The sequence below is a fragment of the Tenrec ecaudatus genome, chromosome 4, assembly GCF_050624435.1.
Source record: "Tenrec ecaudatus isolate mTenEca1 chromosome 4, mTenEca1.hap1, whole genome shotgun sequence".
Classification (NCBI taxonomy): domain Eukaryota; kingdom Metazoa; phylum Chordata; class Mammalia; order Afrosoricida; family Tenrecidae; genus Tenrec; species Tenrec ecaudatus.
In genome coordinates, this window is record NC_134533.1 from 58,862,003 (window position 1) to 58,887,545 (window position 25,543).

Here is a 25,543-nt window from a genome sequence, read left to right on the forward strand (position 1 = left end):
TTTTTGGAACCTAACCGTGTGAGGCATAGATACATTCTAGTTACAAAGTTATCAAGAAAAGTGACAATAGAATTTCTTGAAAATTCTTTCCAAATTATAAATATTCTGTAAATTATAAAGCACATGAAAAATAAGGTGTTTTTAAAGAATTAAGGCTTATATTTAATTGATTTAAGAGAAAATTGTTACTACTAATAAAATTTCTATTATAACTTGGAATATTTAAAGTTTTTAAAGATTGTTTTGAGAAGAAACTCATCAGAAGAGAAAAACCCACAAAGTTCTTTCATTTGCTGACTGCAGAGTCCCCAAAGTTTAAAACCTACATCACAAAAAGCTTATTTAGATTTAAGCTGGTCCAACTCCCTTATCATTTGATAGATGGTGTGGTGGGACTTGAGGGAGCACAAAAGGTTAATTGAGGAAGGAAATGTCTATTCCAGAATCTGTGCCAAAATTAGAGCCAGTATAATTTTATTTATCACAATGACAAGATTTCTTTATGTAAATCATAAATTCATGTCCTCTCTTTATTCCTCTCTTTTATCAGGACCTAGAAAATATAATACTTGTTCAAATTATGTGTTAGATTAGGTGTAATAAAAACCGGGGTGGTCTCAAGCACATGCAAAATGTTCCGTGTAATTATTCATTATGGAAATGCATATTAAAACCACAAAGAGATATTACCACATACTTACTCAAACCAAAACCAAACAAGCTGCCATCAAGTCCATACTGACTCACAGCGACTCTATAGGACAAGTAAGAAGTGCCCTTGTGAATTTCTGACACTAAACTCTAAGGGAGTAGAAAGTCCAGTCTTTCTCCTGAGGAGCACTGTTGGTGGTTTCAAACTGCCGGCCTTTCAGTTAGCAGCCCAATATGTAACCACCATACCACCAAGGCTCCCCTACTTACTCACTAGAATAGCTAAAAAACAAAGGCAGTAAATAGACAGCTATTATCAAATACCAGCAAAAGCACAGAGTAACTGCAATGCTCATACAGTGCCGATGGGAATGCGAAATGATACCGTCGTATTAGAAAAGGGTTTGGTAGTTTCTTGCAAAGTTAAACATATAATTATCATGCTATCACATGCTCTTGAGTAGATGTTGATTTGGACTCACAGTGATCCTACAGGACAGAGTATAAAAGTCACATAGAGTTTTGTAGGCTGTAATCTTTAGGGGAACTGATGACTTGGTCTTTTCTTCAACAGGGCAGCTGGTGGGTTCGAACCACAGACCTTTCAGTTAGCAGCCAAGTGGATAATCATTGAACAATCAGGGCTCTTTATAAATACAATCCCACTCCAGGATACCCGCCCAAAGAAATGAAAATATACGCCCACCCAAATCCAGTGTACAAATATTTACAGCAGCTTTAGTCATCAGCACAAAAAACTCGCAGCAGCAGCCCAAATGTCCATCAACTGATAAATGAATATACAAATGGTGACACTCAGCCAAAAAATAGGGGAAAGACCACTGATACAGGTACCACCATATGGATAAATCTCAAAAGTGTGAAGCTAATTGAAAGAAGCTACACTTAGAAGGCAATGAGAATGGCAAATGGCTCTGTGGTGGTCAGTTAATGGGGCAGGAAGAAGAGCTAACTATAAGGGTATGCAAGAAATTTTAGGTACAGAGTACAAGAAGTAGGCATTAGTAACATTTTATAGGCTGGTTTAAATTGAATATTAAAATCAATCATTTTTTTTCCTTTTTTATTTACATTTTATTAGGGGCTCATACAACTCTTATCACAATCCATACATATACATATACATACATCAATTGTATAAAGCACATCCGTACATCCTTTGCCCTAATCATTTTCTTTCTTTTTTTCTTTTTTTAAATCTTTTTATTGGGGCTAAAATCAATCATTTTTAAGCATCTAAAACACAGAGTGCTCAGGTGCTAACCTCAGCTAATGCTAACCGCAGTGGCTCTGAGTGTGCAAAGAACAGGCAATTTACCTCCACGAAGATTTCCGCAGAAAACCCTACAGGACAGCTATATGGGATTGCTATGAGTCCGTGTCAAACTTGAACGAACCTAACATTTAGGGCAGTTCTGTTTTACCAAAAAGGGTCACTGTGAATCAGAATTCAACTCCACATCAGATGGCTGAATTTTTTGTTTTTGTTAATAAAGAACATATTTCTGGTTCTACTCAGTCTGACAGGGTGGCTATGAGCCAGAATAGATTCAACAGCAGTGGGCTTATTTTGTCTTGTTTTAATAAAAACTATGGTAATTGAAATAAAAAGAACATTAAAAATGGTAAGAGGAAAGATTATTTGCTTATGAAATGGAAGAAATGTACAAACGTTTATGATAGTTTATATTTACTTAAGCACTAGGCACCTCTTAGGATACATATATATGTCAATATAAACAATAACTACACACAGAAATAACCACAGGCGTACACTGAAGGAGAAAGGCGGAGCTTTCTGTCCAGTAAATAGTTAGTCTTGGAAACTCAGGGGGGGTTGCTATGAGCAGTCATCAACTCGATGGCAGTGCATTTGTGTCTTTTAGTGCACCGGTTAACATCCATTATGTTCTGTGAAACAGGAAGTATGTGATTGAGACATTGTGCAAACACGTAATGTGTTAGTCCAGGTAGACTAAGAGAAACAAATTCATGGACACTCATATGTACATAAGAAAAAGCTTTATATAAAAGAGCAAATGTATACTGAGAAACACCCCAGCCCAGTGCAGATCAAGTCTATAAGTCCAGTATTAGCCCATATGTCCAATACTAGTCCATAAATTCCTCTTTAGACTCATGCAGCCATGCAATAATGCTGACTGCAGGAAGACAGGTCACAGGCCAGTGGGTGGAAAGTCTTGTAGATCCAGTGGTGGTGGAAGGATCTCAACACCGGCATGGGTCTCCACGTGGATCCTCCAGCTCCGGGGCTCTGGCTCCATCAGTGTGTCTCCATGTGGCTTGTCAACAGGAATGTCAAACAGTGTCTCCCACCTCCAGGGAGGAAGATCGGAGTTCCCAGAATCATCAGGAGGTGGTCATGCCCACACAGAGGCATTATTGGCTGTGACTTGACTGACAGGCTAGACTTCACCCACTTTACAAGTTGACATGAGATTATATAACTACCACATCCTATTAACACCTAATAGGAGCCAGCTCCAAATAGTGCCCGCTACTGCCACTACTTGATACTGGTGCTGCTAGTGGAGGACAAAGGAAGTAGTGGCAGAGGTGGTGACACAGGAGGGCTGTACTTACAGTGAAAGGAACCCAGTGGGGAGGGAGTAGGGCCTGCTCACCCCTTCCACTATACTATGTGTGGGTGCATCAGGCACTGCCAGGCCACCAGCCATTGGCTGCAATATTGGGTGTGATAATAAAGAGCGAGTTGTTTTCCCTTGAAGAATAAAAATATCTATGGGACCAAGGACATATACATTGGTCATTGCATGTTGGGATGCACACCTGCATTTGCTTTCTCATGTAATCTGAGACTGGATTACAATCAACAGCTCCTTTTGATTAAAAATTAAAGCCTTAATTTTATTTGAAGCATTGGGACTATCGTCAGGCAGATTTTATAAATCTCTTAATTAAAAATATTCCTTGTGGTATTCTCAGTCACTGAGGCTGCTGCTACCACCCGCCATCACTCACCAACGCCAATGCGGCCTCAGGCTCACTGAGCTTCAGTCAGAATGATGGCGGAATAAAGAGTTCTTTATCCTACACCTATACGGCTGCCCACACTGCCAACCACTCGGGACAACTACTACAAAAGCCATTCACATAAATGTGCTGTGCTGAAAGGGTAAAGAAACCACGTTATAAGCTTTCAACTGCTACTCTCCATAGAAATCAAGTTATCAGAAGTCCACTCGACTTCACACTTGCAAGCTCCCTTCCAGCATCAGGTATAGAAACGGCTCAATACTTCCAAACAGATCTTAATTACCAGAATGGAACCGATGGTGTTCTATCTGGAGGCAGGCAAGGCCTATCTACTTATCCTACTAGGAAAATGTGTAGCTATAATGCTAAGGGGTAGCCAGATGGCACAAGTCACGTATGAATATGCTTGCTATCTATCACAATCGGAAGCAGTTCATTAAATGTATGTCACTGCAAACAAATGAGGACAAAGTGAGATTTTATTAAAAATTTCCCCATTTTTAGTATTTTTGAATATCCTTTATTATCTTTTCGGTGAATGTTTACCCAGCAAATTAGCTGACAAATTCAATTTATACGCAGGTTATTCCATGACACAGGTTTGTTATCCCCATAGCCAGCAGCAGCTCTCTAGTTCCAACCTGCCTTTCCAGTTCTCCCCACACCCCATCCCTGCTTTCCTTCTTGCCCTCTCATCTTTGCTTTTGAGCAAAGGTTGCCCATTTGGTCTCATGTTCACAGTTGGTTTTTCTAAGAAGTATATTCCTCGTGGGCCTTATTATTAATTTTACAGGCCAATCGAATACTTGACTAAAAGGTTCCTTCTGTGAGTGGCTTCAGTTCCCAATTAAAAGGTTATTTTGCTTTGACAGTCTTGGGGCTCCTCCACTCTCTATCAGTCCAGTAAGTCTGGTTTTATATGAATTTTTATACGAATTTGAGGTTTGTTCTCCCGTTTTGTTTTACCCGTTCTTTTTGTAAAAAAAAAAAATCACTTTATTGGGGGGTTTTACAGCTCTTATCACAATCCATACATCCATCCATTGTACATATGTTGCCATCATTTTCAAAACATTTCCTTTCTACTTGAGCCCTTAGTATCAGCTCATTTCCCCTCTCTCATGAACCATTGACAATTTATCAGGTTTTTTTTCGTGTCTTACACCAACTGCTGTCTCCCTTCACCCACTTTTCTGTGTCCTTCCTCCTGGGAGGGGATTATATGTAGATCATTGTGTTTGGTTCTCCCTTTCTTCCCCCACCTTCCCCTTACCCTCCCAGTATTGCTACTCGCATTAATGGTCCTGAGGGGTTTTTCGTCCAGGATTCCGTGCTTTGAGCGTTATCTGTACGTACCAGCGTAGATGCTCTTTTCTAGCTGGATTTGTAAGGTAGAATTGGGGACATGACAGTGGGTGGGAAGGAAGCATTAAGGAACTAGAGGAAAGTTGTATGCTTTATTGGTGCTATACTGCACTCTGACTGGCTCGGCTCGTCCTGTGATCCTTCTGTAAAGGGGGGATGTCCAATTTTTTACAGATGGACTTTGGGTCTCCACTCCGCCCTCCCCCTCATTCACATTGAAATGATATTTTGTTCTGGGTCTTTGATGCCTGATCCCAATGACACCTCATGATCACACAGGATGGTGTGCTTCTTCTATGTGGATTATGTTGCTTTTCAGCTAGATGGCCGCTTGTTTATCTTCAAGCCTTTAAGGCCCCAGACGCTGTATCTTTTGATAGCTGGGCACCAACAGCTACCTTCACCACATTTGCTTCTGTACTCATTTTGTCTTCAGCAATCCAGCCAGAAAAGTGAGCACCACAGAATGCCAAGGTATTAGAACAAAGTGTTCTTGCATTGAGGGAGCAGTACTTGATTTAGAGACCCAATGTTTGTCTGCTACCTTAATACTTAACATATAAATATGTGTACATAGATTTCCTTATCATTATATGTAAACATATTTACATATGTACATGCCTGTATTTATACCTCTATAAACATCGTTTGCCTCCTATTTCTTTCCTTTTATTTCCTCTTGTCCACTATCATGTTCAGCTTTCATTTCGGTTTCAGTAATTCTTCTTGGCTACAATGCCCTTGATCAAGCCCTAGCAGGCATCCAATGCCTCCTCGACATCAATTTTAGATCACTTGTTGTTCCCTTGTCCTTGGTCTTGTTGACACTCCCCTTCCTTTCCCCAGCCTCCTCATCTCCAGTGTCTCTCCACCATTATTTTCCCTTCAGGATTGTTTAACCTGCCTATCTTATCTAGATAGACATGCAGAGACGATAATAAGCACAAAACCAAGACAGAGCAAAACAACAAAAGCACACAAAACAACAACAAACAATGACATAAAAAAGAAAAGCCTATAAATTGTTTGTTGACCTTTAAGAGTGTATCTAGTGGAGTCTGATGGAGTGCCACACCCTGGCCCCAAAGTCTATTTTTCGTATTCCCTAGGGACTTCATTGCTTTGCTCCCTTTGTTGCTGTTGCACACCCGTAGTGTTTTGCCCCAGATGGGCAGTGTTTTGCCTTTCTAACTGGGATCTTCTATGAGGAGCATCAAAAAACTCATTAAAAATTTTCATTATCTTTTAATTCCAGTTCTCCATGACCTTTCCCTAGTGTACCTAGAAAGGGGATTGCTGGATCAGATGGTATCTCTAACTTTTTGAGAAAGTGCCTTACGATTTTCTAGTGGTTTTAATATTTCACAATCTCTTCAGTAGTATATAACAATTCTAATCTGACAATTTTGACAGCATTTGTTGTTTACTGGTTGGTTTGTCTGTGTGTATGTTTTGCTTCTTTGATCAGTATTCTGCAGGGGTGAAATTGGGTCTCATTATAGTTTTGATTTGCTATTTTCTGATGGCTGATAAGCAGGTACATCTCTTGTGTTCACTATCCAACTGAAAGTCTTCCTTGGTGAAGTATCTGTCCATGTCCTTTGCCCATTTTATGACTGTTTGTCTTTTTGTTATTGAGGTGTTGAAATTTTCTGTTGTGGACTGCTGGACAGGTCACTGCCATTTTTTTTTGGCCTGTCTGTAGGTTCTCTTTTCACTCTTTGACAACTACTTCATTTTTAGGAGCCTCTGATTATCTAGTTTATAGTATTTTTTTAGGCATCTTTAGTTATGTTTCAAAGTAATTCTGTGCCATAAATTAGGATCCCTAATCTGATCCCTGTGTTATCTACTGAGAACTTTATGGTGTTAGTATTTTTTACTAATAAGAGGACATAAAGCATTATTGCAAGTAAAAATGTATTAATGAACAATTTTAAGCAATTAAGCATTATAAAAACTATAAGTATACTTGTTTAGGTTTCTCTGGAAAAAACTAACTCTTGCACCCAGTTTACACACTAAATATTGAAATTCCTTATAGACACTCAAAACCTTTAGACATAGCCTGCCAGAATAATCCCCTATCCTTCAATCCCAGACATCGCATTTATCTTCAGTAAACTTTGGGGACTTCATAAAACGCATTACAAACTTTCATGTTCCAATGATGTTTCTACCTGGCAGTCAAGTTATCCTTTGTGTCCTAGATCAAATGTTGCATTCTCCCAGAACTCTCCGTTAGAGGACCATCCAGATAAGGCCCGTGAAAACATCCATACCAGCTAACATCACACCTCACCAAAGAAAAGCAGTCCAGACATCACAATAGAGATGAGTTAATTAAATGTTTGACCAGGATGGCCCAAGAATGGTGTTATAAATATCCAAATGGCCCCTGGCAATAAAAAGGTTCCCGACCCCTGCTCTAGAGAAGCTGCCTATTACCTCTTACATGGTCTCACTTTATTTCCATATTATATCTGTCTTGCTATATCTGTTTCTTCCATTAGACTTGACTAGCATCTAAACGAACCATGTTTGTTAATCATCTTTGAATCTCTGATTCTTAGAAATTACACTCAATGCTTAAATCAGTGAGTCACAGCCCCCCCCCGGGGGGGGATGGGGGAATAATCCAGGAGGGCTGCAAAAGCAGATTATCTATGTTTTATCCTAGATTATGGGCTATAGTACGAAAGTTTCTCATTGCCAGGGTTTGCTGATTTTTTCTTCTTCCCTGAAAAGGGAGGAGGTAGGCCAAATAAGTTTGGGAACCTTTAGCTTCAATGAATGAATCCTACGAGTAAAATCACTTACTTATGATTAAATTAAAAATAAATAAGTATTTAAAACAAGGATATGTATAATGAAAACAATGTTTGGCTATACTAGAATATTCATTTAAATCACAGAGTTAATGGTTTTCTCAAACTAGCCCCACAATCTTACCAACAATATTAGAGTCACTGTAGTTAATACTTATATTCTAGAACAGCGGTTCTCACCTTGTGGGTATAACCTCTTTGGGGGTCGAACGCCCCTTTCACAAGGTTGCCCAATTCGTTAACAGTAGCAAAATTACAGTGATGAAGTACCAACAAAACAATTTTATGGTTGAGGGGATCACCACATGAGGAACTGTATTAAAGGGTTTCAGCATTAGGAAGGTTGAAAATCACTGTTCTAGACCTTTCTTAATTTATATTACTTAGCCCTTAATTTTTCTCTTCTAGAAATCCATTATATTTATTTAATATAAGCATGTTACACTAATACTTGAAAGATTCTACAATTCAGAGCATCAAAGCTAAAGGGGATGACTTCTGTGCATATCAGCTGTAGATTTTTGGAACATCTGATTTATCAAACACATCAAGTTTTCTCAGAAATAAACTATACCCACTCCTCACATTTACTAACATGGTTAGGTTCCAAAGACCATGCCATTAGCAAAACCTGGCATTAAGCAAAAATAGGAGAATGACAACATTAAATCATTACATAATTACCAAATTACATCATCAAAATGTCAAATTTTATCACAACAAAACTATTAAATTTCATCATTGCCTAATTGCGAAATTACTGAGAAGTGTGACCCGGCCAAGCTGACACTTTTCACCACCAGAGCTACTGTTACTCTTTCCTCACAGCTTGGCAAATGTTATTGCTAGACATCCATCGCTAATTCAAAAACAAAATGTCCTATCACCAGATAATCATTAAGTACAGGGTAGGGTTATTCTTAACACTGATTCTGCTTTAAATCAATAGGAATATGCCTTAACTGATCATATTAGATGCTGCTCAGTCAGCTCTGATGCATCGTGACCCTATGCATAACAATATGAAACACTGCCCTGTCGGGTACCACTCTCATCTTAGGTTCTAAAATGAGCCCATTGCTGCAGCCACTGTGCTAATCCATCTCACTGTGGGTCCTTCTTTTTCTGTTGATCTCTACTTTACCAAGTAGGATGACTTTCTCCATGGTCTGGGCTCTCCTGATAATGTGTGTAAAGAATATGATGAAGTCTCACTACCCTTGCTTCTAAGTTCAGCACTGTGGCTGTACTTGCTGCAAAACATATTGGTTCTTTCTTCTGGCAGATCATGATACATTCAATATTCCTTGTCAAGCCCATAATTCAAAGGTATCAATTCTTCTTCAATTTTCTTAATCCATTGTTCAGTTTTTCCTTGCATATGAGGTGATTGAAAATACTAAGACTTGATTCAGACACACCTTACTCCTCAAAGTAACATTTTATCCTTTAAAACAACAAAACATTTTAAAGATGTCTTTGTAGCAGATCTGCCCAGTGCCATACATGGTTCGATTTGTTGGTTTTGTTTTCTTTAAAAAAAAATCATTTTATTGGGGGTTCATACAACTCGTATCACAATCATTTGTGTGAAGCACATTTGTACATTTGCTGCCATCATCCTCAAAATATTTGCCTTCTTCTTGAGCCCTTGGTTAACAGCTCATTTTCCCCTCCATCCACGTTCCCCTCTTCATGAACCCTTGATAATTTATAAATTATTATTTTGTCTTATCTTGCACTGTCTGACGTCTCCCTTCAACCACTTTTCTGTTGTCCGTCCCCCAAGGAGGAGGTTATATGTAGATCCTTGTAATCGGTTCCCCCTTTTTACCCCACCTTTCTTCCACCCTCCTGGTATCGTCCCTCTCACCACTGGTCCTGAAAGGATCATTTGTCCTGGATTCCCTGTGTTTCTGGTTCCTATCTGTACCAGTGTACATCCTCTGGTCTAGCAGGATTTGTAAGGTAGAATTGGGATCATGATGAGGTTGGGGGGAGGAAGCGCTTAGAAACTAGAGGAAAGTTGTATGTTTCGTCATTGCTAAACTGCACCTTGACTGGCTCTTTTCCTCCCCACAACTCTTCTGTAAGGGGATGTCCAATTGCCTACATATGGGCTTTGGGTCTCCACTCCGCACTCTCCCTTATTCACAATGATATGATTTTTTTGTTCTTTGATTCCTGGTTCCTCATCCCTTCGACACCTCGTGGTCACACAGGCTGGTGTGCTTCTTCCATGTGGACTTTGTTGCTTCTGAGGTAGACAGCCGCTTGTTTATCTTCAAGTCTTTAAGACCCCAGACACTGTATCTTTTGATAACCAGGCACCATCAGCTTTCTTCACCACATTTGCTTATGCATCCATTTGTCTTCAGCGATCATGTCAGGAAGGTGAGCATCCTGGAATGCCAGTTTAATAGAACAAAGTGTTCTTGCATTGAGGGACTATGAAGTATAATCTTCACTGAAAACTACAGTCCTTGATCTTCATCAGTAAGTATTTCAAGTACCCTTTCAATGAGTAAAGTTTGTGTCACTGGCATACTGCAGACAGTCAATGAGTCTTCCTCCAATCGTAATGTGATATTCTTCATTAAATAGATTTCTTGGACTCAGCATTTAGATTGAATAAGATGATATAAGGGAATATGTTAAGCTCAACAGTAACTTAGGAGCTATCCTATGAACATTAAAATATTTGAATGGGCTATAATTTGACTAAATAATTATTAAAAGATTTAAGAATATATCTTATCATCATTTCACCAAATATACAAAAGGTTTTAAAATGTTCATGGAAAAATATTTTAAAATGAAATTTTCCCACAAACTTTTTGAAGCCCCCTTAAATTTACTACACCTCAATGTACAGTAGCCCATTGGGCTGGCCTTGGCCCTAGGGAAGATACATGGATCATAGTAATCACATTAAGGAATGAAGTCAAGTAACAGGAATAAAACACCCAACCCACTGCTGCTGAGTCAGTGCTAACTCACAGTAACTTTCTCTGACAGCAGAACTGCACCAGAGGGTTTCTAAAGCTGTCATTTTTATAGCCGTCAACTGCCCACTCTTTCTCCCATGGAATAGCAAGTGGGTTCAAATCTCTGACCATTTGGATAGTAGCACTTAACAGCTGTACTAACCAGGGTTCCTTAATGGTATTAGTAATCATCACTAATATTTATCGAGTTTTTACGTGTGCAGCACATAATTCGTTTATTGTATCAAACCACCCCTATTTAACTAAGGTTAACTAACCTTAGTTAACTAACTAACTTGCCCCAGATGACACAGTTAATTTGAGTACATGCATTCTGGTTAAATTGTCCTAACTTTCAGGAGCCTCTAATCTAAAAATAGTATGAACACAAAAAAACATAATAAAGGACAAGAAGATTTCAAATGTCAAGAGTGACAGTACGATAGGATCTCAGGATTAGGAAATTATAATCCAGATGAGAGAGAATCAGGAAAGCTTTCATGAAAAAGGTTAAGTTCGCCAGATTTTAATTGCACATTTTAAAGAATATCAAAATACAATGCATTTATTTCAGTAATTTTCATAAAAATAATAGTCTGAATAGTGGCTTCTACTAACGACTGTTTTGTGTAAACAAAAATGTTCATATTCAAGACTTTCTTTATGAATGGTTCAATTTAGTCTCCACAAGCTAAAGAATAGAGCAATGATTACTACTCCCACACATGCAAACAAAGTGGGCGGAGGTATGCAGTAGGGCAGTGAGGGTTCATTAGGTTCACTCACACTACATCTATGTCCATCATGGAGACCCTATAGACAGAGTAGAACTGTTCTTATGGGTTTCCAAATCTGAAAATTTCTACAGGGCTAGAAAGTCTCATCTTTCTCCTCCAGACAAGCTGGTGGTTTCAAACTGCTGACCTTGTGGTTAGCACCTAAACTTGTAACCTAGTACATCACTAGAGCTCCCTATGCCCATCCCTTCTTATAGTAGACCAAAAGAAAAGTTAGATTTGAATAAATATACTCTCCTTCAAGAATACTGGTATGAAAGAACAGGCACATATAGAGTTATTTTGCCAAAAACTTTTTACAATGGAAAATAGAAAATACCTGCACAAAATGTGCGATAACATCTGGAAAGAACTATCATTGATAATATGCACATGCACACATATGTATATTTATATATCTACCCTCAGGCCTGCACCTCTGCTTATCATGGCACCTAAATATGATACCTGAACTGAAGAAGGTCACTCTGTTTTCAAGGCAGGTACTTTCTGGAAATTTTTTTTAGCATTTAAATATACATATTAATGACTTGTTTGGGGTAATCCCTATTTTTATAGTCCTCACCCCCCTCCGCCCAAAATTTCGCCATTATATCAGGCCACTCTGTAGTCATAATTTGCCATTGTCCCCTCCAACTCATGGTGACTGCCTGCATAATAGAACAAAAATTGGCTGTCCTGTTCATCCTCACAATTGTTGCAGGTGTAAGCCCACTGGTGTAACTGCAGTATCCATCTATGTTACTGGGGGTTTCCTTTGTGTCTCGTGACCTTCTACAGTATTAAATCGTTTCTAGACAATTGGTTTTTCTTGATGATATATTCAAAGAACGTAGGACACAGTCTCACCATCCTCATTTCTAAGATAATTCTGTTTGTACTTCCTCTAAGACTCATCTATTCATTCTTCTAGCAGTTCATGGTATGTATACTGAATATTGTTCACCAACACAAAATAAATGTATCCTATTTTCTTCCATCTTCCTTTTTCACTGTCCAGCTTTCACAAGCATATGATGCAAATAAAAAGACCCTAATGTACATTTTATCAAAGGGACATCTTTATAACACTTTAAAGAGGTCTTCTGCAGATTTTCCCAGTGTAAAATGTCATTTGATTTCTTGACTACTGCTTCTGTGAGTATTGACTGTTGATCCATGTACAATGGAACCCTTGACAACTTTTCAACATTTGTTATGAATATCCTGACACCCCACTCCCCCGCCGGCCCCATTCTAGTTTGGCAAGAAATTACAGTGGTTAAGAGCTCAAATATTAAGGAAAGTTAATGATTGTGAGGCAGCAGGCACTCCCTTGGAGAAAGACGTGGCAGTCTACTTCCGTATACCATACAGCCTTGGAAACCCGATTGAGCGGTTCTACTGTCCTACAGGTGACTATGAGTTATACTCAACAGGACAACGCTGAGTCTGGGAACTGTGACACAAAGGTTTGTGTAACCAATAACTTAAAACACAAAGAAATGAAATGAGGTAGGAATGCTAACAAAGTACTTTTTTACAAAGTAAATCATTTTACTGGGGGCTCTCACAGCTCTTATAACAATCCACACATCAACTGTATCAAGCACATTTGTATATAAGTTGCCATCATCATTTTCAAAACATTTCTGTTTGAGCTTTTGGTATCAGCTCTTCTTTTTTCCCTCCCTCCTCTACCCTTCCACCCTCATGGCCCCTTTGGTAAATTATACATTATTATTATTTTCATATCTTACACGGTCCACTTTCTCCCTTCACCCACATTTCTGTTGTTTAGCCCCCTGGGGTGGGGAGTGTCATACACTGATCCTTGCAATCGGTTCTTCCTAAGAAAATACTTTTCATATGAGAGCAAACTGCATTCATCTAAAAACGTTTTAAAGAAATTAAATACTTCCTATTATTTACTCAGAAAAATGACATTTAAGTGACACGTGTAAGTATATAGTATATCTAGGGAATAGCAATTAATATAGCCAAAAGTAGCTGAAACAAAGTTAGGAATTTCTGGTTAAAGTTGGTAGCCTGAGTTCCAGTAAAAACCTCTAAGCATATGAAAACCCCAGAAATGCAATTTTGAGAAGCAGATTAAGTATTAATGGCTTAGTATACCTTGAGAAGGGCAGGTCCAAAGTTGAACTAGAGGAAACCCCATAAAAGTCTGGTTTATATTATATCCCATCCCCTTAAAAAAATACCTTAACTCTTTGGAGAATTGGTTGATCCTAGAGCAGGAACATTTTAAAGAAAATAAAAAGCAAAAACAAGCTCCCAAAGGCTCAGGAATGGCAGTTTGAGACAGCGTGGGAGTGACTGGAGAGCCTAAATGAGAACTGTGTGTGAAGCAGTTACAACAGCTAAAGCTCCTCTGCTGTGCTTCTCCTTCCTGGAAAGCATGAAACAAAGTAAGTATGAGATGAGAGTGCACCAGGCACCACTGAGGGGCCGGGGGAGGGGTGTCACCAAATGGAAAACAAGGGCCTTAAGTGAAAGTGTACCTGCACACTTGATAAAACCCATACCCAATTCTACTCAGCTTCCAAACTTGCCTACTCCAGGCAGAAGACAGAAGAGTTTTCTCCAGGAAATCAATCTAGCACAAAGTAAAGACCAAATCACTTGAAGTTTGTAAGGAAATTACCCTCCAGGGACTAACATAATCAATCACCAATTGGTAGAGAGCTTCTATTTAGCTTTTTGGGGTATCTCTTAGAAATAAGCATAAACTTCCGGAAACTATCACCTGGCTTCTAAGGAAAATCCTGAATACATGACAAAGCCCAACACAAACACACACACACACACAAAAAGAAATTTTGGAGGAAACTGAGAATATAAAGAGAAGAAAACGATCAGTAATTCTGAGATATAAGAAAAGGTATTTTCTCCATAAATGAAAACCAGATATAATTATAAAAATTATTCAGAGAAAAAAAGTGCTTAGAAATTATAAATATGATAGAAATAAAACCTTCATAGAAAGTGTGGCAAAAAGTTATGAAAATTCTCCCACAAAGCAGAACTAAAAGACACGGAAAATAGAATAATTAAGAAATCACGTCTCAGAATTAATGAAATAAATTCCACTTTATCCTAAACCAGCTGAATGGATAAAAATAGACCTATATTAAAAACCCATATTACAGGAATTTCAGAACTCTAAGAACAAAGATTTGAGAAACTTCCAGATAGGAAAAGGGAATCGTTTCAGAAAACTGGAAATGAATCTCTTAAGCATTTGACGTTTCAGCATCAACACTGAAAAGTAGAAATGAAGCAATGCCTTACAACTCTGAGAAAACAATTTCTGAGCCAGAATTCTCCACCCAGTTATCATACACATACCCAGGGGTTCCAAATACTCTTACCAGAGAAAACTGGTGGCGCCTCTAACATGCTAACAGAAAAGCTAAGACACCAGGCTTTGCCAAAAAATTCACTGCCACTGAGTCGATGCCCCTTCATAGGGACCAAGACAGGGTAGAACTGCCCCTGTGGGTTTCTGAGACTGTAACTTTTTATGGGAGCAAAAAGCCCCATGTTTCTCTGGAGAAGCAGCTGGTGTTTTTGAACTACTAACTTGGCAAATAGCAACACAACGCATACCCGTGATGTCACCAGGGCTCCTGTACAAAGCTGCAAGGAAGGTGTAAATGTCAAGGTCCAGACGACACTAGGCCTGAAGCTCTGGGGGAAAGTTCCTTAGGAAATTAAAATTGGTAGGTGTGAACACAACATGAGAGGGTTTAGACACTTTGGTGGAAAGCTTGAGATACACAAGTTTTCTCAACAGTAGCACTATTGACATTCTGGACCACATTTTATCTTTGCTGTGAGGAGCTGTCCCATGCACTTTAGGGTGCTGAGCAGTATCCTTGGCCTCTCCCCTCCAGAGATGCCAGTGGCACTCTCATCTTTGACCCCAGTTATGACCATCAAAAACATCTCTAGAAATTGTCAAAACTGCCCCCAGTTGAGAACTACTTGGCTATGTTTAATGATCTATCAGCTGTCATCAAGTTGATTCCAACCCATGTGTGTCTGAGTAGAACTGTGTTCTCTCTAGGATTTTCAATGGCTGGTTTTTCAGAGGTAGATCACCAGCCCTTTCTTCTGAAGTGCTGAACTCAAACTACCCATTCTTTTAGCAGGAACATGTTAATCATATATACCACCTAAAGACTTTGGAAACTAAGCAAATAAATATGAATCAATCAATTAAGTAATAACTCTAGGATCATTCAAATTTAAGAAAAAGGCTCACAAATACCAAAACAAGAGTGATTACCCATTGCAGCCCATTTCCTCAACTAATTTAGTTATGAGAAAGAAAATTAATGATTAATTTGATAGTTTTCACAATAAATATTAATCTTATAAAATAGGCAGTAAAGATTAACCAAAGTTGCTACTTGTTCTGGAAACTCTCAATTTCAATGATCCCTGTATAGTTGTGAGGTTGTTGAGAAGTTCAAATGAGAGAGCATTCATATAATATTAACTAGTATACATTAAATGCTCAATACATACTGCCAAAACCCAGGTCAGGTGAAAGTAGTATCTATTACATGAAAATAAGGGGGATAGGGGCAAAGCAGAGAGCAAACTCACTGATATATGGAACTTAAATTTATTCCTACTTTCCCTTCATTTTTCCATATATCATTCTAAATTTATTTACTCCATGATTCTAACTTTAAGTGCTGCAATGAAAATATTATTCTTAAAGTACCAGTAAATATGTACTTTATATTTAATTACACTATAATGCTACTTGAGGAAATAATGGCATTTTTCTACTCTAAATTTCCCCAAAAGACAAAGTGCAGTAATGTATGCAGTGCATAATTAACAAACATTAATGTCACAAATGTTTAGAAGAAAACAGAATTTTTTAAAGCGGCAATTAAAAATTTGAATGGTATTAAAAGAGGTTTCAGAGGTCAATGTTATGATCCAACAATTCTGGGTGAAAAAGTGAGGTAAAAAGTCTTGCTGCACACCACAGTAAACATTTTATGCTCTTTTCTAGATATAATGATTGGTGTTAGTTTGGGTGGATTAGAGAAACAAATTCATAGGCACTCATGTGTATAAGAAAGAGCTTTACACACAAGGGCAACTGAATATTGAGAAAACATCCCAGCCCAGTCCAGATCAAGTCCTTCAGTCCGATATTAGCCCATAAGTCTGATACTAGTCTGAATTCCTTTTCAGACTCACACAACACATTAATGATGCCAAATGTAGGAAGAGCACATCCAGTGGATGGGAAGTCTTGTGGATCCAGTGGCATTGTAAGTATCTCAGAGCTGGCAGGGGTCACCAGGTGTCTGCAGGAATGTCTCCCAGGGAGTAATGTTGTCCTGCCTCCAATGAGCGATTTACCTCCAGGGTGCTTCCAAAAGAGGTCATCAAATTGCAACCTGACTGACAGGCTAAACCCACCCTCCTCTACACTCTTAAGTTTCAAATTGGCAATCATTATGTAACTACCACACAATCTAAGAGAAATGCTAAAACAAAAAATGTGGATTGTACCCAAAAGAAAGCATCTGAGAAAAAGTTTAAGACCTGGGGCTGGTTAGGCAGAACAGAGAAGGTTTGGCATTCTGCCATCCTGCTCCATCTTCAACTATGAAAAAAAAGATATGTCCTTTGGGAAATGGCTTAAAGACTTCTGTGTTGGTCAGAGGCAGTTAGTTATTAATGATCTGAGGTCCCTGGAGGGGCACAAACAGTTTGAACTAGATGTCATAAGGTTGGCAATTTGAAGCCACCAGCAGCTCCTGAGGAGAAAAATAGGGCTTTCTAGTCCCTTAAAGAGTTACACAGTGTGGGAAGTTCACAGGGGCAGCTCTACCCTGACCTGTATGGCTTGCTGAGTAAGCATGGACTCTGTGGCAATGAAATGAGATGAGTAATCTGAAGCTTAGCCGTTGGAAGCCATTCACTAGTGCTGTAGAAGAAAGGCCTGGCCATCTATTTCTATAAAATGACAGCCACTACACACTTTCCAGAGTATAGTTTGACATGAGGAGTTGGAATCCATTCAATAGCAACAGGTCTTGATTTGTTGTTTTAATGGAGACCCCGACTTCCCTCAACTCAAAAACTTAAAATAATAAACTTCCTCTAAGATAAGTTTGTTTCCAGAGATTAGTCGTGAAGGGATTCAGGAAAGATTTGAAAACAGTCTGCCAATGATGCTGTGGAAAACATATCAGCAGAGGATCATTGGTCAGAACACTTCAAGGTTCCTTACAACCTTGTAACCACATCAACAAATATTTCTTGAATTTCTGCTCCAGGAAGGGCACTGGTTCTGGACCTATGATACATACAAAACTCAAGGAGAGGGCAAGAAACAGAGGCTTCATAACAAATATAAGTTTATTCTCATATTACACTTTGAGATAACAATAAATGTTGCAAATCACTTTATTAATTGCCAAATTACTTGTACATGGTGTTTCAAAGAGGGAGAAAATCCTAAGGTTAAAATCATCTGACAGGCTTTTTTAGAGTAAAGGAGATTGATAAGAGACTTATGGAAAACATACAGGAAGATTCTTAACAAGTGCAGAGGAGGGAAGAGGGGCCAGCACAAACAGAAGTGAAACGACTTTAAGAGAAAGCGCTGTCTGGCTGCATTCAAGACTTGTTTCATGCGGGAAGTGGGGGACAAGCTAGAAGGGCAGGTCATGGCCAGAGTCTACCAGGCCTTGAATACCACGCTAAGCAATTTCACATTGATCTCAAACAATAGGTAGGCAATGTTGGGGTAATGAATGGCAGGATCAAAGCTGGATTTCTGGATAAAGAATTAGAAAAAGAGCAGCAACAGTTTGCTTCCTTCCTGAAAGAGTTTTAATAGTAGTGAGTCAATTATTTTGCTCTCCTCTGAATCCCCTGGGCTTTTCTATATCTTTCCTCTCCAACTCTCTGTGGATGTGCCCATCCTGTCCATTTACAAACCAGTCTTTTTGTAAGACTGGTTTCCTAAGCTCTCAGCCACCATTTCTCTCAGTCTCCTCTCACTCTTTTCTTTCTCCTTGATTTGATCACAATGCATGAGAGAAGAGATAGAATAGTCCAGAGATTCCTCAGGAGTATAGAACAAATGCAGAGAAGATACATTATTTCACACGCCTGGCTGTAAGCATGAAACTAAGAGGCAAGAATTCCACATTTGAAAACTCAAACCCTTTGCTATCACGTCTCTTCAGACTCACAATGACCCAATAGAACAGAACAGCCCACAGGGTTTCCAACGCTGCAACCTCCAAGGAAGCCGACTGCCCATCTTTCCCATGTGCAAAAGGTGGTGGGTTCAAACTGCAGGACTTTCTGTTGGTAGGAAGAGCTTAGCCGCCACCATGCCACCACGGCTCCCTCAGTCCATGTTTGCAGAGTAGCAAAACAGGTGCAAATGCACAGAGAAGTTGGGGACTTTGCCCAGAGTTAGTTCATCACTCACTCACTCACTCACTCACTCACTCACTCACAGGGATCCTATGGGGCAGGATAACACTGCCCCAGTGAGTTTTCCGAGACCTTAACGCTTTACAAGAATAGAAAGCTGGTCTTCTTCCCATGGCGCTGGCTGGTGATTTCAAACTGCAGACCTTGAGGTTAGCTGCCCAATGCATAACCACCGCACCACCAGGGCTCCCAGGAATTCATACTGCTAATAAAGATTACCATATTAAAAAAATCATTTTATTGGTGGCTCTTACAGCTCTTAACACAATCCATACATCCATCCACTGGGTCATCAAGCACATTTGTACATATGTTGCCATTATCCTTTTCAAAACATTTTCTTCCTACTTGAGCCCTTGGTATCAGCTCCTCATTACCTTATTTCTTACAAATCCAAATCAAGGTCAGATTCCAAAGTCTTTGTTATTTCTACCATACGAGGTGCATGGGTAGCAATTTGGCATTCAAAGATAATGGAAGTTTTCCGTGAACTTTTGGAAGCCTTCTTAAATTGTGATGAAAAAACACAGTGTTTTACTCCCTGTAGCATCGCACGGGTGTTGCACACATTCTCACATTTATTCCCCACACTCTGTAAGACATATTACTACGAGATGTTAGGTATGTAACTAAAAAGAACCGAAATGTGAAGAGAGGTCAGTCTGACAATCTTTCCACTATATTCAATGCCATCGAGTCAACTCCAACTGACAGTAGACTCCATAGGAGAAGAGGAGAGCTGACCCTGTGGGTTTCTGAGACTAGATCTTTCCGGGAGTAGAAAAGCCCCAGCTTTCTCCGAAAGAGCCACCGGTCATCTCCAACTGCCGACGGTGTGGTGAGCAGTCCAATGCATCACCAACCCACCCCTCCTAACCCACCCCTCCTCCAGAGCTCCTTTCCAGGGCCAGCAGCAAGCAAACCGTTTCTGTACAGAGGTGGCCAGTAAACATTTGGACTGTGTAGACCTACAGGTCTCTGGAGCAATCAGTCAATTCTGCTTTTGTAAGCCATGGCCTCAAGTTGATTCTGGTTCAGTCCTCAGCGGGTTTCTGAAGCCGTAAATCTTTATGGGAGTAGACAGCATAGTATTTTTCCCGCGGAGCCACTAGTGTGTTTGAACTGTTGACCTTGTGGTTAAGCAGACCAACACAAATGGGCATGGTTGTGATCCAATAAAACTTTATCTATGAATAGTGAAATGTGAATTCTGTATAACTTTCATGTGTCATCAAATATTTTTCTTTTGCCTTTTCCCCCATTTGAAAATGTAGTTCATTTTTAGCTTATAAACTGAGAGAGTAGGTTCACGGGATCACAGTTTAACAATCTTGCACTATACTAACCTGCCTTCTTCAGTAGTCCTAAGTACTTCTATCCTAGAGTTTCAGAGACCCAAATTTATCACCTAACAACTAGCCATAAAACATTTGTGCACGCATGTCATCTAAATCTAGTAGGGATCAAAGGTTCCCTATACAAAGGTCCTCAAAAAACTCTAGCTTGTTGATAATAAGCTATTAAAATGGACACAAGTATTTTAAATTTAAACATTTTAAAACTAAAACTACTCTAATAAATACACTTAAGTGCTACAAACCATTCTAATAGAGCAGTGGTTCTCAGCCTTCCTAATGCCGCAACCCTTTAATATAATTCCTAATGTTGTGGTGATTCCCCCCAACCATAAAATTATTTTCATTGCTACTTCATAACTGTCATTTTGCTACTGTTATGAATTGGGTGACCCCTGTGAAAGGGTTGTTTGATCCCCAAGGGGGTTGCGACCCACAGGTTGCGAACTGCTGTTATAGAGCCCCCAGATTATATGGTGATTTTGTAAAACTGTAACAGGGAATCTAAGTTCTAGTCCTAATCCTGCCACTTATTATTATGTGACCCTAAACAAGTCATTTTAAACCCTCCGATCTAATTTCCTCTCTGTAAAATGAAGGGGCTTAATTTACTAGTGCTTCTATGTTTTAAAAGGCCCAGTCAGGTAATAACAAAGACCACACTAAAGTGATGATTTTAAAGAGAAAGGTCCTTATTAAATAAATGCATATAGGATGAACAAATACAAAAAAGACCAGAGAAGTATAAGATCATGGTATGCTTTTAATTGAAAAAAAAAAGTAACCAAATGCTATAAAAAAAAACTTAAGGAAGAGGAGGGTGGGAGGGAGGGAGGGAGGAGAGAGGGAGGGAAGGAAGGAAAGAAGGAACAAACCGGATGAAGGAACAAGTAAATTTGACCATTTAAGAGGTGAACTTCAGGGACCATTCCCAGTGATCCAGAAGCACAAATGAGGAGTCCAAGTGATCCAAGTATGGAAGTGGAAGCAATCACTTGGATGGCTTGCTTGAGAATGGCCATCAAAGAAGAAAGAACAAGTCTGCTCGTGGAAGACACCAAGGACCTCAAGTGACAGTGTAGATATTAGCGTACAGTGTACGCTCCCAGGAAACCATGAGAGGAACCAAGGAGAAGACTTAAAAGTTGGGGCAAGCTTTTAGTCTTGAGTAAGGAGTTAATCTTTAAAAAGAGGTATTTAATCTTCAAACTTCCAAAAGGTAAATTCAGCACTGTAGTGTCAGGAATAGATATATACACAAACAGACACACCATCATTTCTACAAATCAAAATATGAGGGAATTAAATAGAATGTTCTGTTATCTTAAAGTAGAATTACACTTATTTTTTCTAATGGTTAAAATATTAAGACTAACTCTGCTGTTTATAAAGAATGAGAACTAGAAACAGCTAGTCCTAGAAGAGTTTGTACCTTTAGTAAAGCATCTATGACTCCCTTCTGTGTATAATAGTTATTTATGTAGTGAAATACCTAGTCCTTCATTGGAGACTAAGGGATCCCAACTTTCCCTTTCCAATACCAATTAAAATTCACCTAGTTATAAATACCCAATTAATGACGTTTGTTGAATAAATACTGCCACATAATTGTCCTTTCAAAAAACTGTCTGAGCAAACAATTATCACTGTCCCTGACAAAGCTGAAAAGTTTTTATGCCAATAATATCACTTTTGCATAATGTCAGTTTGCCTAGGTAGCAAACAATTACCACATTTTTCACCTTGTATAAATTAGTTATAACCCCCCAAAATATATGCTGCAAATCCTAACACCCAAGGCTGCACATTGAATCCCACTTGGGACTGGACTGTCTTGGTTAGCCTGTGGGACATGGCTTGAGTCCCTTTCTTTTGAGATATTGAGACTAAACAAGCAAGGCAGCATAGGAGAGATGGGCTAAGAGAGATGCCAAGGCAGACACTCAGAGATCTCCAAGGAACTAAGAAGCAGATGCTGAAACACAAGGTCCTTCTTCTCCCAGAACCACCAGAGAAAGCCTTCCTCCGCTAACACTGAATTCTGTAAGAAAATACACTTGTTTGGTAAAGCCACCCGTGTGTGATACGTCTGGTGCAAGAAGCACTGGATAAACAGCACAACAACTAAAAATGTGAAGGCTTAAGAACGTTTAGGGATCACAAGTAATACCAAGGTCCTACATAGCTCATTTCAATCTGCCACGTCCCCTATACAGACAGAACTCCAAAGCATTAGTCCGATGATCAGCCAGTTAAAAATACACATTTGAATACGTGTAGATATTTATAAAGTCAACAGAGATACTATTAATATGTTGAAATTTACTGGCCAGGGCTGCATCCTACTGTTCAGGAGAAGCCAAGACGCCCTGGCGTCTCACATCACTTGCTTTTAAGAATTTAAGAAGTCACCTCTCTTGGCATAACCCGACCCGTCGATAAAAGGTGGCTCGGGCTGGCCATATGGCAACGTTCATCCATCGCTGAACTTGACCTAACACTGGGGCTTACGACTTGGCCAAGCTCTCCGGTAGGCCCCATCCGGGCAGGCCGGGAGTCCGACCAAGTAACAGGAGTTCCAAAAAAGTGCTCCCAGTTCACTCTGCCCTCCCACGGCCCCAAGTCGGTGTAGGTTTCACCAGCCCGGAAAGCCACACGGAGCCCCTGTCAACACGAGCCGCAGCCCGTCACCCAGGGGTGCCCATTCAGCAACGGCTCCACAATTTCCCCCTCGAACCCATCTCGCTGGGCCCCGCACGTTAAACAAACACGGAAAAGGCCACCTGTTCGTCCCGAGCCCCAATTCTCTTCCAGCCCTAGCCCGGGGCTGCCTGCTCTGTCCAGCCGCGCAACGCCCTGGAGGGAGGTCCCAGTCCTACCGGCCCCCCAGGTCCAATTCGGTCCCAACAGACCGCCGCACCCTCCGCACAGCCTTCACCCCACCCTCGCCCACACCCCCTCCCGCCCAGCCCTCCGTCCAATTCGCACGCGAGCCGGCCTCGCGCGGCCTCGGGCGGCCGCAGGCCTCGGGCCTGGCCTCCGCCGCCGGCCCCTCACCTCTTTCGGGACCAGTTGGTTCTCCTCGCCGGGCCCCATGGTTCAGGCTCGGGCCGCTCCTCTCCGCCCTGCCGAGGGGAAGGGGGAGGATGGCGGCGGCCCTCTCCCTCAGGAGAGAACAGAGGCAGCCGCCATCCTGGCCACCGCCCGCGCTCCGGCAACCGCGGAGGCCTCGGCCTGGGCCTCAGACACCAGAGCGCAGACACCGACCCACGGCTCCGCCAGCTCCGCCGCCGCCGCCGCCGCCGCCGGCCCCTCCCCCAGCCCGCTGCAATCAATGGAAAAATGGCGGCGGCTGCTCTCGCGAGAATTCGGCCCGCCGGGCCCCGAGCCCGGCACCTGGAGGCCGCGGCGTCCCGGCCGTTGTCCCTCGGCCGCCTCTAATGACTCAGCCGCGCCGGGGGCACCCTCGGGCTGGCGGCCCGGCCAAAGCGCTCGGCTCGGCCGCGGAAAGCTTGAATGGCCGGGCTCCCTCTGCCGGCGGGAACGGGCAGGCCCGCGAGCCCCGCGCACCGGGGGAAGCGCGGCCGGAGCCGGGGCCCTGCTCGCACCTCCGAGGCTTGGCCCCGCCGCGCGGGAGCGCGCCCACCGCGCCCTCTCGCACGCCGCCGCCGCCGCCTCCCCGTGGGAGCCGGGCCTCCGGGGTCCCCGGCCTCCGGCGGGGCGCCGTGCGTGTGCGTGTGCTTCTCCCCCTTCCCTCCCCGCCTGCTAGCGGCCCGGCGCGGACACCTCAGGGCCCATCGCGGGCGGAGGCCACCGTCCTCGCCCCTGCGATCCCGGGGCACGGCTCCCGAGCCCGTTCGGCAGGTGCCCCGTGCGCTGCCCAGCCTCGTACCAGTCCTTTCCCCGGAGGTGCAAGTGGGACGCGGAGAGCCCTCGGAGCCGGGCTCCCGAGCGCTTGCACCCAGGATCGGTTCAAAAGTTCCTTAGAGCACTTTCATCTCCGGCAGCGAGCATTTGGCAGCCGTCATTTTTCCAAACTCGCTCATAAAGACGTGCCATCCTTCCTGGATGGGACGATCTTACAGCAGCGTGCCCAGATAACACATCCCTGCCGCGCGCCCAACGAGCAGTGTTCACTACCTGAACCTGTGCTCTCGGTGATTTTTTGTTTTCATTTTTGAAACAATGTAAACAAATCTGTACTTTTTTTTTTAAGTCACTTTATTAGGGGCTTATTCAACTCTTTTTACAATCCGTACATACATCATTTGTGTCCAGCACATTTGTACATATGTTGCCATCATCATTCTCAAAACGCCTCCTCTCCACCTGAGCTCAACACAGTTTACCAATAGTCAGTAACTTGCATACGGTTCTGCAGTGTAGGGCGCTATGAAACATCTTAAAATGGCCAAAGAAACGTGTTTTAGATGATTAAGTACATTTTTATTTTGGGGGATCCGAGTGGGTTTTTATAAAGGACGGGAGTTCCAGGTTTCAGTCTCAAAGGAGTACGTGCCGGACGCACTGTAACTGCGCCGGGGCTGACAGCGGGAACTTCGTGGACTGCACACCCACCTATGGGAGCCAGGCCGGAGAGAGCGACCGCAGCGCGGCCCAGCAGGCACAGGGCTGGCGCCGAAGGGGAAGAAGGGCTCATGTCGTTATTTTTATCTTAATGTTTTTTTATTCTTATTACGCCTACTAAAAACATTTAGTAGAAGTAGTATAATTGACCAGATTTCATTGGTTATAAAAAATCTTTTATACTTTGTGAAAATTAATGTCTGATTCAACCTTCAAGTTATTTCTGTACTTGGTTCTAATGGCTGTCAAAAGCTGAGAAATGTACTTTACAAAAACGTGTGCATCCTAATGGAAAAAGTGCACTTTTGAGGGCTCTTGCTAATGCAAGTACCCATTTTTACCAGTGTCATCTAGCAACTCTGCAAAGATTCTGTTGAAATGCAACTCATATCTTCATATCTTTCCTGATAGCAACCAGAAGCTGTTAGCTGTTGAATTGTAATATT

General features: G+C 41.3%; 1 protein-coding gene across 5 annotated transcripts in view; it reads right to left on the bottom strand.

Moving 5' to 3' along the window:
- Positions 1-23,852, bottom strand: part of USP47 (ubiquitin specific peptidase 47) — a 111,666-nt gene extending 87,814 nt beyond the window's left edge. Inside the window, exon 1 of one of the 5 annotated variants that reach the window (XM_075546062.1) lies at positions 23,568-23,852. In XM_075546062.1, the coding sequence (XP_075402177.1) occupies positions 23,568-23,606 (39 nt within the window). In that variant the 5' untranslated portion in view covers positions 23,607-23,852. Of the gene's footprint in view, positions 1-23,293; positions 23,311-23,567 lie in introns of those variants that run through there. The other 4 variants (XM_075546060.1, XM_075546061.1, XM_075546059.1 and 1 more) reach the window with 4 other exon arrangements.
- Between the last annotated feature and the right edge of the window lie 1,691 nt (positions 23,853-25,543).